Genomic DNA, 16,220 nt, shown 5'->3' on the forward strand with positions numbered 1-16,220 from the left:
ATCTTTTCTCATGTAGGACAACGTCCCTCTATTGTCATTTACAAGCCGGATAAGACTGTCAGTGACTCTGACTCGGTGTCCCTGGTTTGTGAGGTCAGCAGCTCTGATTTGGCAAATGTCTACATCATGTGGAAAGTGAACGGTGGTCAGTACATAGAAGGCAACAGTATGACCACCATCAAAAATGACAACACACTGATTGTCCTCAGCTACTTAACCGTGACTGGACAGCAGTACAACAGTGCAGAAATCACCTGTGCAGTCAAAGACGCCAACATACAGAATGACCTCCAGCCAAGAACGAGCTCACCATCTAAGAGTAAAGTCACTTCCATTCATTTCTTAATATAACTTGTAGTTAAGACTGTTTTCAGACCAGCACTCAGTTTTCACCTTTACCCCCCACAATCAGATGGTTTGTTGATATGTATGTTTGATAGGCTTGTTTCTTGCAGTTTGCTTGTTTAGTAACAGACATAGAACAAATAATAGAAGTTAAAGAGGTCTGTTTGATGGTGGCTAACTAGAACACACACCAATATTTACTATGGGACTTCAGGTGTATCTGCTTCCAGCGTTATGGTATCTGTAATAACAGTTACTGGTAATGGAAACAAGACACTGATATATACTGAATACAGTCTGTCTAGACAGTTCATAACAGGATATAACATCTTCCATTACTTGTTTCTGGCATGTTTATGCAAATATTATGTAGCAGAGCTCTAGTAATGTTTACCCCTATATCTTCTATTAGAGTAGGGAGTTAATATGGAGACCTAGGCCTAAGTCTAAACTATGTTGATCATTGCGTATTATTTAATACCCAGCTGTATAAATCATTAGAGCTTATAATCAAACCTGAAGTGAGTCATATTGTTGTAGATAAAGGTATAAATGCATGTAGCACGAATGACATGACAGTCAATATATCTGAAAGCGTCTTCCTGGAATAGGTCGTCCTCACCATCACGTCTAAGTGTTTGTTTTGTATTGTTCATCTTTGGAAATTTACTGCAGGTAAATTAAACAATTTTTTTCTTTATTTTATAGCAAACTCTCCACCAACTATCCGCCTGGTGGAATTTGGCCAGTCCATTATGTGTATCATTGAGGACTTTTACCCAAAGTCCTTGAGGATAAAATGGAAAAAGGATGACCGTGAAGTCCGAGGACGGGACTGGAAAACCACAGAAAATGACTCGGGTTCTTACCGAGCGGTCAGTGTCCTCGAAGCAAATCTGGCATCTTCAAGCCCGGGAACCAAGTACACCTGTGAAGTCACACACAGGGGCAAAAAATACTCAGATAATCTGTCATCTAGAGGTAATCTAGTGTTATTGCGCTTATGTAGTCATAATTCATTTCAAACACAGATATATTTTTACCAGATATATGAATATACACTACTGTGCAAAAGTCAGAATTATTACATTTCTGCTCTTTCTTATAGACGACAGCTTAAAGTACTGTTTATCAGATGGGGACAGTTTTTGTGGTCTTCCAGGTGGTCTTGCATGGCTTTTAGTAGTCTAATTCTTTCTATTTCTTTTATTAATGATTTTAACTCCATTTCTGGAGACTCCTTATGCAAGGTGAACATCTTGTTTGTAATCTCCTCAGAAATGTCTCCAGAAAAATGAATTAATTAATTCCTCCGTTGACAGGAAATTAAATAAATAAATTGTGTTCTCTGACTCTGCACAGTGCTGTACATCAATATATACTGATATTAATGCACAATCAACTAATTTCTGGTTCTGTTTAACTTTGTTGTCCTTGATAATATTAATACTATGTGTTTTTCTTGTTCATATAGTTCAGTCATCTCTGAAAATCAATCCACCACCAGCAAAGGAGCTGTTTATAAACCAGAGAGCAGTACTCGAGTGTGTCTTAACTGGTGTTAGTAGGAAGGAGGTGGAAGGAGCTACAGTGTCATGGACAGCTGGAGGTCGGAGCCCAGCAACTGGCGATGTTCGTGTTGGTGGTGTTACACAGGCAGGATCAGCATTTACCAAAACTAGCACACTGACCCTTGAAGAGTCCGTCTGGTTTTCAGGTACAGAAGTGATTTGCTCCACCTCAAGAACTTCTGAGAGAATCAGTGTTAAAAGAGGAGGTGAGTGTTTTATACTGGAGTCAAATCTTCTTAGACGGTATTAAAACACTTCTTCTGAAATGTGTGTATCTTCTATCTTGTATCGTCTAATTTAAATATGATCTTTTCTCATGTAGGACAACGTCCCTCTATTGTCATTTACAAGCCGGATAAGACTGTCAGTGACTCTGACTCGGTGTCCCTGGTTTGTGAGGTCAGCAGCTCTGATTTGGCAAATGTCTACATCATGTGGAAAGTGAACGGTGGTCAGTACATAGAAGGCAACAGTATGACCACCATCAAAAATGACAACACACTGATTGTCCTCAGCTACTTAACCGTGACTGGACAGCAGTACAACAGTGCAGAAATCACCTGTGCAGTCAAAGACGCCAACATACAGAATGACCTCCAGCCAAGAACGAGCTCACCATCTAAGAGTAAAGTCACTTCCATTCATTTCTTAATATAACTTGTAGTTAAGACTGTTTTCAGACCAGCACTCAGTTTTCACCTTTACCCCCCACAATCAGATGGTTTGTTGATATGTATGTTTGATAGGCTTGTTTCTTGCTGTTTGCTTGTTTAGTAACAGACATAGAACAAATAATAGAAGTTAAAGAGGTCTGTTTGATGGTGGCTAACTAGAACACACACCAATATTTACTATGGGACTTCAGGTGTATCTGCTTCCAGCGTTATGGTATCTGTAATAACACTTACTGGTAATGGAAACAAGACACTGATATATACTGAATACAGTCTGTCTAGACAGTTCATAACAGGATATAACATCTTCCGTGACATGTTTCTGGCATGTTTATGCAAATATTATGTAGCAGAGCTCTAGTAATGTTTACCCCTATATCTTCTATTAGAGTAGGGAGTTAATATGGAGACCTAGGCCTAAGTCTAAACTATGTTGATCATTGCGTATTATTTAATACCCAGCTGTATAAATCATTAGAGCTTATAATCAAACCTGAAGTGAGTCATATTGTTGTAGATAAAGGTATAAATGCATGTAGCACAAATGACATGACAGTCAATAGATCTGAAAGCGTCTTCCTGGAATAGGTCGTCCTCACCATCACGTCTAAGTGTTTGTTTTGTATTGTTCATCTTTGGAAATTTACTGCAGGTAAATTAAACTATTTTTTTCTTTATTTTATAGCAAACTCTCCACCAACTATCCGCCTGGTGGAATTTGGCCAGTCCATTATGTGTATCATTGAGGACTTTTACCCAAAGTCCTTGAGGATAAAATGGAAAAAGGATGACCGTGAAGTCCGAGGACGGGACTGGAAAACTACAGAAAATGACTCGGGTTCTTACCGAGCGGTCAGTGTCCTCGAAGCAAATCTGGCATCTTCGAGCCCAGGAACCAAATACACCTGTGAAGTCACACATGGGGGCAAAAAATACTCAGATAATCTGTCATCTAGAGGTAATCTAGTGTTATTGCGCTTATGTAGTCATAATTCATTTCAAACACAGATATATTTTTACCAGATATATGAATATACACTACTGTGCAAAAGTCAGAATTATTACATTTCTGCTCTTTCTTATAGACGACAGCTTAAAGTACTGTTTATCAGATGGGGACAGTTTTTGTGGTCTTCCAGGTGGTCTTGCATGGCGTTTAGTAGTCTAATTCTTTCTATTTCTTTTATTAATGATTTTAACTCCATTTCTGGAGACTCCTTATGCAAGGTGAACATCTTGTTTGTAATCTCCTCAGAAATGTCTCCAGAAAAATGAATTAATTAATTCCTCCGTTGACAGGAAATTAAATAAATAAATTGTGTTCTCTGACTCTGCACAGTGCTGTACATCAATATATACTGATATTAATGCACAATCAACTAATTTGTGGTTCTGTTTAACTTTGTTGTCCTTGATAATATTAATACTATGTGTTTGTCTTGTTCATATAGTTCAGTCATCTCTGAAAATCAATCCACCACCAGCAAAGGAGCTGTTTATAAACCAGAGAGCAGTACTCGAGTGTGTCTTAACTGGTGTTAGTAGGAAGGAGGTGGAAGGAGCTACAGTGTCATGGACAGCTGGAGGTCGGAGCCCAGCAACTGGCGATGTTCGTGTTGGTGGTGTTACACAGGCAGGATCAGCATTTACCAAAACTAGCACACTGACCCTTGAAGAGTCCGTCTGGTTTTCAGGTACAGAAGTGATTTGCTCCACCTCAAGAACTTCTGAGAGAATCAGTGTTAAAAGAGGAGGTGAGTGTTTTATACTGGAGTCAAATCTTCTTAGACGGTATTAAAACACTTCTTCTGAAATGTGTGTATCTTCTATCTTGTATCGTCTAATTTAAATATGATCTTTTCTCATGTAGGACAACGTCCCTCTATTGTCATTTACAAGCCGGATAAGACTGTCAGTGACTCTGACTCGGTGTCCCTGGTTTGTGAGGTCAGCAGCTCTGATTTGGCAAATGTCTACATCATGTGGAAAGTGAACGGTGGTCAGTACATAGAAGGCAACAGTATGACCACCATCAAAAATGACAACACACTGATTGTCCTCAGCTATTTAACCGTGACTGGACAGCAGTACAACAGTGCAGAAATCACCTGTGCAGTCAAAGACGCCAACATACAGAATGACCTCCAGCCAAGAACGAGCTCACCATCTAAGAGTAAAGTCACTTCCATTCATTTCTTAATATAACTTGTAGTTAAGACTGTTTTCAGACCAGCACTCAGTTTTCACCTTTACCCCCCACAATCAGATGGTTTGTTGATATGTATGTTTGATAGGCTTGTTTCTTGCTGTTTGCTTGTTTAGTAACAGACATAGAACAAATAATAGAAGTTAAAGAGGTCTGTTTGATGGTGGCTAACTAGAACACACACCAATATTTACTATGGGACTTCAGGTGTATCTGCTTCCAGCGTTATGGTATCTGTAATAACACTTACTGGTAATGGAAACAAGACACTGATATATACTGAATACAGTCTGTCTAGACAGTTCATAACAGGATATAACATCTTCCGTGACATGTTTCTGGCATGTTTATGCAAATATTATGTAGCAGAGCTCTAGTAATGTTTACCCCTATATCTTCTATTAGAGTAGGGAGTTAATATGGAGACCTAGGCCTAAGTCTAAACTATGTTGATCATTGCGTATTATTTAATACCCAGCTGTATAAATCATTAGAGCTTATAATCAAACCTGAAGTGAGTCATATTGTTGTAGATAAAGGTATAAATGCATGTAGCACAAATGACATGACAGTCAATAGATCTGAAAGCGTCTTCCTGGAATAGGTCGTCCTCACCATCACGTCTAAGTGTTTGTTTTGTATTGTTCATCTTTGGAAATTTACTGCAGGTAAATTAAACTATTTTTTTCTTTATTTTATAGCAAACTCTCCACCAACTATCCGCCTGGTGGAATTTGGCCAGTCCATTATGTGTATCATTGAGGACTTTTACCCAAAGTCCTTGAGGATAAAATGGAAAAAGGATGACCGTGAAGTCCGAGGACGGGACTGGAAAACCACAGAAAATGACTCGGGTTCTTACCGAGCGGTCAGTGTCCTCGAAGCAAATCTGGCATCTTCGAGCCCAGGAACCAAGTACACCTGTGAAGTCACACACGGGGGCAGAACATACTCAGATAATCTGTCATCTAGAGGTAATCTAGTGTTATTGCGCTTATGTAGTCATAATTCATTTCAAACACAGATATATTTTTACCAGATATATGAATATACACTACTGTGCAAAAGTCAGAATTATTACATTTCTGCTCTTTCTTATAGACGACAGCTTAAAGTACTGTTTATCAGATGGGGACAGTTTCTGTGGTCTTCCAGGTGGTCTTGCATGGCGTTTAGTAGTCTAATTCTTTCTTTTTCTTTTATTAATGATTTTAACTCCATTTCTGGAGACTCCTTATGCAAGGTGAACATCTTGTTTGTAATCTCCTCAGAAATGTCTCCAGAAAAATGAATTAATTAATTCCTCCGTTGACAGGAAATTAAATAAATAAATTGTGTTCTCTGACTCTGCACAGTGCTGTACATCAATATATACTGATATTAATGCACAATCAACTAATTTGTGGTTCTGTTTAACTTTGTTGTCCTTGATAATATTAATACTATGTGTTTGTCTTGTTCATATAGTTCAGTCATCTCTGAAAATCAATCCACCACCAGCAAAGGAGCTGTTTATAAACCAGAGAGCAGTACTCGAGTGTGTCTTAACTGGTGATAGTAGGAAGGAGGTGGAAGGAGCTACAGTGTCATGGACAGTTGGAGGTCGGAGCCCAGCAACTGGCGATGTTCGTGTTGGTGGTGTTACACAGGCAGGATCAGCATTTACCAAAACTAGCACACTGACCCTTGAAGAGTCCGTCTGGTTTTCAGGCGCAGAAGTGATTTGCTACACTTCAGTGGACCAAAGAACAACCTCTGACAAAATCAGTGTTAAAAGAGGAGGTGAGTGTTTTATACTGGAGTCAAATCTTCTTAGACGGTATTAAAACACTTCTTCTGAAATGTGTGTATCTTCTATCTTGTATCGTCTAATTTAAATATCATCTTTTCTCATGTAGGACAACGTCCCTCTATTGTCATTTACAAGCCGGATAAGACTGTCAGTGACTCTGACTCGGTGTCCCTGGTTTGTGAGGTCAGCAGCTCTGATTTGGCAAATGTCTATGTCATGTGGAAAGTGAACGGTGGTCAGTACATAGAAGGCAACAGTATGACCACCATCAACAAAAATGACAACACACTGATTGTCCTCAGCTACTTAACCGTGACTGGACAGCAGTACAACAGTGCAGAAATCACCTGTGCAGTCAAAGACGCCAACATACAGAATGACGTCCAGCCGAGAACGAGCTCACCATCTAAGAGTAAAGTGACCTCTCATCACTTTCCTAATGTAATTCGTAGTTTACAGTGTTCTGATGGAGTTGATAGGGAGCCCTAGGCCTGTGTTTATGCTATTAGTAATATGGTTCATTAAATATTGTTTATTATCTTGCTGTACAAAACAGTGGAGCTTACAATGAAATGTAAAGTTAGTGATATTGCTGTGCATAAAGGTACAAACACATGCAGTATGGGTAACATGGTAGTCGGGATATCTGTAAGATTGTACACCATTACATTTAAGTGCATGTTTTGTATTGTTCATCCTTGGAGGTTTAACGCACTTAAATTAAGCAACTTTTTCTTTATTTTATAGCAAACTCTCCACCAAAAATCCGTCTGATGGAATTTGGCCAATCCATAATGTGTATCCTTGAGGACTTCTATCCAAAGCCCCTCAGTATCAGGTGGAAAAAGAATGACCGTGAAGTCAGAGGCCGAGACTGGAAAACCACAGAAAATGACTCGGGTTCTTACAGAAAAGTCAGTGTCTTTGATGATAATATGACGTCTTTGAGCCCAGGAACTAAATACACCTGTGAAGTCACACACGGGGGCAGAATATACTCAGATAATCTGTCACCTAGAGGTAATCTAGTGTCTTTATATTATGTAGGCATGATAACAATTACATTGGTATTTAATTATACACTATTATACACACTGAATAATTAAAGGAATTAAAGCATTCTTGGTCTACCAGGTCTCCAATTTGTTTAGTAATCATTTAAAATTGTGCGTAGCATTAGTTTACAGAGACCGTGAAGTCAAGCTCAGGCCCCAGTCTCAGATCACCAGCTGTTTTTAGCTCATCTCAATTAACAGATGGCTTAGCTGATCGTCTGCTATGCAAATGATTGGCTAAATGTCAGGCTGCATATTTAGTCTGCTTTAGCTTTTTTCCTCTGCAAGCCACTTTGCAACCTCCTGCCGGCTGCGGGTTTACCTGGTCTGGTCATTGTTGGGGTCTTCTGCTGCTCTCCCTGCCTTTCCATGCATGTACATAGACGGGCAAGGAGGTCCCCAAACAGAGCCATACTGCCAAATATATCTTACTGCAAATGGAAACTATATATTTTGTTTGATGAAGTGGTCCTGACTCAACTTTCCATTTTTGGAAAATCCTGTATTTTCCATTTTCCTTTGACATTCTTCTTCCTTATGCAAGTTAACTATCTTCTATCCAGCCTCCTCAGAAACGTCTCCAGATATATGAATAACTTGGTCCTTGTTCTCTGACATTTGCACAATACTATACATCAATGTACAGATCTCAACACACAACCAATTAACCCATCATCCTTTTTATGGTTGTTTTCCTTATTAGTATTATTAATATTTGTTTTTTCTTTTTTATGTAGATCAGTTCTCTCTGAAAATCAATCCACCTCAAGCAAAAGAACTTTTTCTACTCAAAAAAGCAGTAATCGAGTGTGTCATAAATGGTGATAATAAGAAGCAGGTGAAAGAAGCAAAAGTGTCATGGACAGTTTCAGGCCTGAGAAAGGAGTCTCTTAATATTCGTGATGGTGGTGTTAAACAGGCAGGATCATCATTTACCAAAACTAGCACACTGACCCTTGAAGAGTCCGTCTGGTTTTCAGGTACAGAGGTGAAGTGTTCAGCCTCAAGAGACCAAATAACAACTTCTGACAAAATCAGTGTTAAAAGAGGAGGTGAGTGTTTTATACTGGAGTCAAATCTTCTTAGACGGTATTAAAACACTTCTTCTGAAATGTGTGTATCTTCTATCTTGTATCGTCTAATTTAAATATCATCTTTTCTCATGTAGGACAACGTCCCTCTATTGTCATTTACAAGCCGGATAAGCCTGTCAGTGACTCTGACTCGGTGTCCCTGGTTTGTGAGGTCAGCAGCTCTGATCTCGCGAATGCGTACATCATGTGGCAAGTGAACAACGGTCAATACACAGAGGGCAACAGCACCGCCACCATCATAAAAAAAGACAACAAACTCATTGTCCTCAGCTACTTAACCGTGACTGGAAAGCAGTACAACAGTGAAAAATTCGCTTGTGCGGTCAAAGACGCCAACATGAAGAGTAACAACACACCAGCAATTCACACAACATCACTGAGTAAAGTCAACTGTCCTATATGTCCTGTGTCAGATTGTCGTTGAGTGTCCTCTCAGACCGAGACGGTCAGGAAGCATCACTGCAGCTGTATCTGGCTGATTGAGATGGTTCCTCCTGTTCACCTGAACGGCCTGAGATGCTATTTGTCATGATGCCTCCTTTGTGTTTTGTATCTCTGTGTTTACTTGTTTTTGTGCTTCTTGTTTGCATATAATCAAATGACTTTGATGCAATCCTGAAAATGATTAAAATATATATATATCAAATCTGTCCTTATAGTTTACATCCTGGCCTCTGCATGTTTCAGTGTGTTCTGTGTCTTGGATGGATGTTGTTCTGCTCTGTCTTCTGCTGTCTCTGTTTTTGTTCATGATCTGCTTGTGTTTATTGTTATGTGTTCACATATGAGTAAGGCATAAGGTTTATGGGAAATTGGTAGATGATCTTAATTGACCCTCAGAAATATGAGCTTATATTCACATATACATGTATTATTATTATTATTGCAAAGCTTAGAACAATAATTCAGCGTAATTGCATTTGACATCATATAGTTTAGAGGTCAGCAGCCCAAATGCTAAGAAGAGCCATTTTTTCCTTTCAACAAAAACCACCTCGGGAGCCACAACATATCCATTTTACCATCTTGGCTGTAAATATGGACCTGCTTCACCATTTAAGGTGGAACGGGGGAAATTTGCACAAGTAGCTGGTGAAACAGAAGCTGCCTTCAGCCTCGCAACTTTTTAGCGTTTGACAGTTTCTTGTTGGAGGTTAAACACATCAGGAAACCAGCTGAAGTGATTTACATTCATAATGAGTCCATTCGTCCCAAAATTATCTGTGTTCATCTTAAGTCTTTTTCTTTGCCGTTTCATTAGCTACTAGCTAGGCAAGACTATTGTGCGTGTTGCTATGGTGACTAACATGTGTGCCAGTCTTCAGGGTTAAAGGGTAAATTAGCAGTTAAACATTAACTCCCCAGTTTAAAACCATTTGTTGTTAAAAATGATCAGCAAGGGGGCGCAACCTTCACCGTCCTAGCACTGGTAGTTTCGTGTGATTGGGGGAGTCCTAAGTAGTGGATGGAATTGGAAACAACTAAATTGGTGGGGACGATCAGCAGAACTTTATTTTACTGCAAAGGAGGATTATTTTATTTTTACCTTAAAATCTAATTCTGGTGCAGTGCTGCAACAGGGCAGTAAATGAGCCAGATGTGGCTCCTTGGGCAAGACACCCAACCCCCCAGCCTTTGTCAGAGCAGCTCTACTAACAAGACTGCACATTGGTTAGGCTGCAAAGTGACAATAATTTCCCATGCATTTTATGATAAAAAACAGTAAAATTTAAAACTACAATAAAGGTTACAAAAAAGTTCGGTATTATCTGATATCCAGCCATTCCTGCATTCTCAAATCGGGCACCCATAAAGTAAAGAAATGCCAGTGTTGTCTTGTAGAGTTCTTGCTTATGTACTAATCATAAACAATATTCAGTAAATTCAATACATACACACAGTGATATATGTATTCAGTACATGTTAGTTTTCATGTTTGTGTGTTTCAGGTGACCTTCCATGGCCAGATCCTGGATGGTATATACAATGCAATGTGGACCCTTTGGAGGAGGACGAGTTCAACAGCTTGTGGTCCACCGCCTCATCCTTCATCTTCCTCTTCCTCTTCTCTCTCCTCTACAGCACTGCCCAATGCCTCTATAAGGTAAAGATACTTTACAAGAGAAGGAAAAAACTTTACTTTTAATGTAAGTCAATGGAACCAGACTTTTTTCTAAGCAATTTTGGTCTTTCGGTCCATCCATTATGAAATTTGCACACAATATAAATGGCAACAGGCATTTTCAGTGATGTCAAAAAAAGTGAAAAAATGCATGTGTCTCTGTTTCACATCTAAAAATAATAACTCAAAATAATGTTAAGTGATCATAAAATATCAAAATTCAAAATGTTGAAATGTTGATATATTACCCCAAAATGATCAACGTAGTATCTCAAGATCCTGAGAAAGACAATTTAAGAAAAAGTCATATTTTTACATCCTAATTGCCTTCTGAGATCAGAATCAGAATCAGAATCCTTTATTGATCCCAGAGGGAAATTGCAGTTGTTACAGTTGCAACTATTTATGTAAAAGAATAAACATTTTAATAATTTAAAACAATCACAGTCTGGTCAATGAGCTCAAGTTCAGCAAAACCATTATAAGAAATACAGCCTTAGATTCTGATGATCTCTGAGCTTCACAGTAGCCCTGGTGGCATCTGGATGGAGTTCTTCTCCAGGCGTTCTCCACACAAAGAGTAGACCGTCAGCTTGATGTTGTGTTAAAAGTTTTTTTTTTATAAAATTGACCTAAAGAACTTTATTAAAGTTCACCAGTGGTTAAATGTTTGAAATTTCCACTGCGTGTGTGTAACTTCTCTGTTTATCTGTGTTTTTCAGACAAAATGACGATGAATGGAGCACAAATAGAGAAATTTATTGAATGTTTTATAAGATCATATTTTCTGAAATCTGTTTTCTGTTATTTTCTGTTTCTAAATGTGTGAGTGGAGATGTTACTCTTATACTCCCATCCTTGATATAAGAATAAAATAACTGACAATTAAATTATATGTTTTTGCTTTTTCTTTAAAAAAGCGGTACAATACCAGTGGATTGTAATAAATGCATTTTTGTCAAAAGCATAAAAGACTTTAAATGACAAACTACAAACAAGAAGTAAGAGCATGAATACACTTAACTCCCATTTAGGTTGAGTAAAATGTTAGCCTGAGTAAAAAGTTAAGGCAGATTTTTTGGTTTATTTTAAATAGAAATTGTGCCATAAAATTTCATAGCTGTTATATTTCATAGCTAGTAACTTTATATGTAATTAGGTCATATATCAATTATAAAATATGTTTAGAACTTAATTTAACATACATTTTATTTATTCTTTATTTATTGATTTTAGGGAAAGTTAATAAGTTGAACTTAACTTATTAAGTTATTAAGCTGAGTTGAACTTATTGGGGAAAAACAAACATAAAAAAGTGATCTGTGCAAAAGTTATGGCACTATAAATGTAAATGATGTGTAAATTTGTTCCCAGTAGAGAAGGCATTAACTTGTAACATGTAATTTGATGGGGGGTGTTCAAACTTTCCCACCCAAATGTACTTCTTAATAAACTCTGCCATTTAATACATTGTTAAAAGACATTAACAAATAACAATTTCTTATGAACTTTGTCTATTTAAGAAAGAGCCAGTGCTGAGGTCAGAGGTCTGTCTAGAAAGTTTGTACGTAGATCTGTTCCACTACTGTGAGCACAAACAAGAAGTGAGATAAAGTCTGAAAAGCCAGACGCTCTCACATGCTAAACTTTGACCAGCTGAAAGAAGTGAGGAAACAGGTGTTGGGACCAAGACGTCAACATTGTGGGTGAACTCTATGTAAAGATCTGCTGTGCTTATCTGAGCAGCTGGTGAGAAGCTCTCCCACTATAAATGAGCATTTATTCATTATGATGAATATGTAGACTGAAAAAAAATCATGATTTTACTTTAAGAAGTCAGCCAGCGTTAAATGATTGAGTTTTTTGAACCTGTAACCTGGTTAAACACCATGATGAAAAATAAGTGTGGCCCAAATTTTTAAGGGTTGCTTTAAAATGGCAAGTGGGCTCCAGTAACCAATAGTCTTTTAGCATAAAGTGAGTGCAATTTTTCTTCACATGAAGGTGAAAGAAAATCACAGATCAGAATGGTCATCTTCTGGTTTGATGATAGAATGACCTGAACAGATGTTCATGGAACCTTTACAGGTTTGTACACTGTGCATGGAGGCAGTAAAGTCTAGAACATTTGAGCCTCAACAGATAGACGATTAGGCGATATGGAGTGTTTGCTGTCTGTCACTGTGACGGTGCTTTTGACTACTGGGATAAAGGTACAATGGTCACTGACACATCTGGTAAGAAAACACCTGATTCACTCCATTCAGTGAAAAGTAGATTCATTGTTTTTGAATAAAACCCAATTTCTAAATGTTGTTTTAGTTTTTTTTTTTTTTTCAATTGGATAAACTTTTCAGCTGGACTTTAGGATTAGCATTTTCAAAAATGATATCTTCAAGTTGTCAGGTTTCCTCATCTAATTATCCAAAATGCTCTCATTTAATGAGGTGGTCAACTATTGCCCCCTTAAAAAAAACAAAGTCTACTTTTTTCAGAGGGACCTCAAAATGTATATGTGATGTATTATTTTATAAGAATTTGTCAATTAGTATATATCTCCAACCTTGCATGGTTATTGTTTTTACTATTCATTTTGTAAACATCACGTAAGATTCTATATATGTGAATTATATATAAAATGTCATTTATTTAATAGGGCTGTTGAAGGCTTTTTTTGTTTTTGTAGGACATAGAAGCAGATTTTTTTTTTTTAAAAAGGAACAAACAATATTGTTCAAATTGCCTGGATTACCACCTTCAATTCAAAAATTATCCTTCTTAATCCTTCATCAGTGGAGATTCTTTATTTCTGTTTTACTGATTCTGTTCATTGTTGAGTTAAACCCTAAAACTAAGATGATGAACTATTTTACAGTAACTTTACTGTACGGTCAGATTAAAAACAGTCAAAAGTGCACTTGTGGACTTATTTTCACTTCATCAACAAAGCAAGTCTCGTGAACTGATGGCAGTGGCAGGATGGTGAGTGACGTGGTCCAGTACCCGGATGTGCAGACGCAGGATGGCGAGTTCACTGCCGCGAGCCAGTCCCCAGTGCCTTAGGAGTTCATGATCCATTCAGAATCATTTTATTAAACACTTTAATGAAGTGACGTACAGGGCTTCATTAAAGTTCAACAGTGGTTAAACAGCTGAAGTGTCCGAATATTTTTGGCACCACTGTATGTGTGTAACTTCTCTCTTTCTTTTACGTGTTTTTCAGATGAAATGATGATGAAGGGAGCACAGCTGGAAAAATCCGGCAAAACTGTGTCGCTTATTTCCTAAAATCTGTTTTCTGCTGATCATTTTATGTCTTTAAATGTGTGAGCGAAGATGCTGCTGTCATACTTTCATCCTAGTTTATGGCCGGAATAAAATGACTAATAAAAGAACTTTTTGGACATTGATTTCACGACATTCATGGTTTCTACTAACTGTGACTTTTACTAAAACTATAAAGTGGGTTTTAACTATGTAGAAACGACAAACCAGAGGAAAGAGCATAAATACACTGAACTGCAGCCAAGTTGACCAAGGTTATACACTGGCATGGGGTGGATGAATAGTTGGGTGGCTTAGGATGCAACTTCAAATTGGGTCAATTCCCCCTTTTAAGTTTTTAGTTTTTGTGTTTATTATCAAGAAATTAACTTTTAAGTTTATTAAATTAACTTTATTTGCTTATTTATTTGGTTGGTTATTCAGGTTTAAGAAAAGCCGAGTTTTATTTGATATAAGAATGAATTGCAGCTGTATTAAAGGTCACATTGCTTTACATTTATTTTCTAAATCATAATGCTTAAAAAAATAAACAGGCAGTAGTTTTAGGGAAAGTGGGGGCAGTCGTGGGCTGGAGGTTCGGGACCTGGCCCTTTGACCAGAAGGTTGCTGGTTCCATCCCCAGTGCCAGCAGCCCATGACTGAGGAATCCTTGAGCAAGACATCTAACCCCCAATTGCTCCCTGGGCGCCATGGATAGGGCTGCCCACCACTCTGGGCAAGTGTGCTCACTGCCCCTATTGTGTGTGTGTGGTGTTTGACTTCACGGACGGGTTAAATGCGGAGGTGAAATTTCCCCGTTTGTGGGATTAAAAAGTGTCACTTTTTTAGAAGAAACTGGGGCAGTTTTCACCCTCTGCCATATATCTTAAGATTGCAATACAACGGTCAGCAAATGAAACTTTCACATGGTAGATCACAAACAGACCCTTTCAATGTCTAAAAGAAAATGAGTGTATTCATGATGAATTCATGTCATTCATGCCAACCAGCCTTAACGTGTTACAGGGATTGCTGGCACAATGTTCGAGAAGCTAAAATAAATAAATAAATAAATAAATAAAAACACCAGCAATCAGAAGCCAAAAATACTCAACGGCAACTGAATAAAATTTCATTTATCATTGTCTTGTGTTGAAAAAGAGCAACAGTATTAAACATAAAACTCTTTTTCTTGCACAACAACATCACAAAGCACAGTAATCATTATGATTATTTTAGTGAATTAAACCCTGTCACAATAAAGTAAGATAAAATGAAAGGCTTCACCTTTTTTAAAACCCATGCATATGCACATGTATCATTTGGCTTCAATTATATAAACAAATATAAACTTGCAATAAGGTGTTGTTAAGCTTTAGGCCATGTGATGATTGAGTCTGATATCAAGATGACACTAAGAATCATCTACAGAGAACATTTTGCATGTTTAAATGCACAATTACTGTTTATATGCTGAGTTCGACCAAATGGATGGAACAATCAAACAAAACATGGCCTGTACAAATGACACATTTGAAATGTTTTGGTTTTGCAGCATGTTTAACAGAAATTGTGCATTAAAATGAGCCAAACATTTCATTTGACTGAAGTTTTTAAAACTTTTACATACACCTGTAACTTTCAGTGCACAAACCCCATCACCTGTTCTTCAAAGGCAAGAAAACAGATGCTCAAGGATGTCTCTAGAAAGTTCATACACAGACCTGTTCTGCTACTGTGAACACAAAGAGGAAGCGAAAGAGAGCCTGAAAAGCAAGTTGCGCTCACCCGCTGAACTATGATCAACTGAAAGAACCGAGAAACCAGGTGTCCAGAGGTCAACAACGGTTCCAGGAACTTTATTTAAAGATCTGCTATGCTTGCATGAACAGAGTCTACGAAGGCAAATTATTCTTTAGATGGTCAGCTGACAAGAAGCACCTCCACCATAAGTGAGTTTAGGTTTAATGCTTGTTTTACATTAAAAAAGTATTTAATCACCTTTAATGGCTGAGGTTTTTTTCACGGATCTGGAAGAGAATAACTTGTGTTATGGTCTCTTCACTCCTTCAGGTCTCACATACTAATAAAACACTG

General features: G+C 37.8%; 1 protein-coding gene across 1 annotated transcript in view; it reads left to right on the forward strand.

Annotated features, from left to right (window-relative positions):
- Positions 1–11,603, forward strand: part of LOC108436682 — a 41,969-nt gene extending 30,366 nt beyond the window's left edge. The window contains exons 14-28 of the mRNA XM_037544624.1: positions 17–319; positions 1,054–1,326; positions 1,820–2,122; positions 2,239–2,541; positions 3,276–3,548; positions 4,042–4,344; positions 4,461–4,763; positions 5,498–5,770; positions 6,264–6,578; positions 6,695–7,000; positions 7,336–7,608; positions 8,381–8,695; positions 8,812–9,117; positions 10,687–10,841; positions 11,582–11,603. Of these exons, the coding sequence (XP_037400521.1) occupies positions 17–319; positions 1,054–1,326; positions 1,820–2,122; positions 2,239–2,541; positions 3,276–3,548; positions 4,042–4,344; positions 4,461–4,763; positions 5,498–5,770; positions 6,264–6,578; positions 6,695–7,000; positions 7,336–7,608; positions 8,381–8,695; positions 8,812–9,117; positions 10,687–10,841; positions 11,582–11,590 (4,013 nt within the window). The 3' untranslated portion in view covers positions 11,591–11,603. The remainder of the gene's footprint in view (positions 1–16; positions 320–1,053; positions 1,327–1,819; positions 2,123–2,238; positions 2,542–3,275; positions 3,549–4,041; positions 4,345–4,460; positions 4,764–5,497; positions 5,771–6,263; positions 6,579–6,694; positions 7,001–7,335; positions 7,609–8,380; positions 8,696–8,811; positions 9,118–10,686; positions 10,842–11,581) is intronic.
- Positions 11,604–16,220: the final 4,617 nt, after the last annotated feature.

Source organism: Pygocentrus nattereri, chromosome 14 (genome assembly GCF_015220715.1).
Source record: "Pygocentrus nattereri isolate fPygNat1 chromosome 14, fPygNat1.pri, whole genome shotgun sequence".
Taxonomy (NCBI): Eukaryota; Metazoa; Chordata; class Actinopteri; order Characiformes; family Serrasalmidae; genus Pygocentrus; species Pygocentrus nattereri.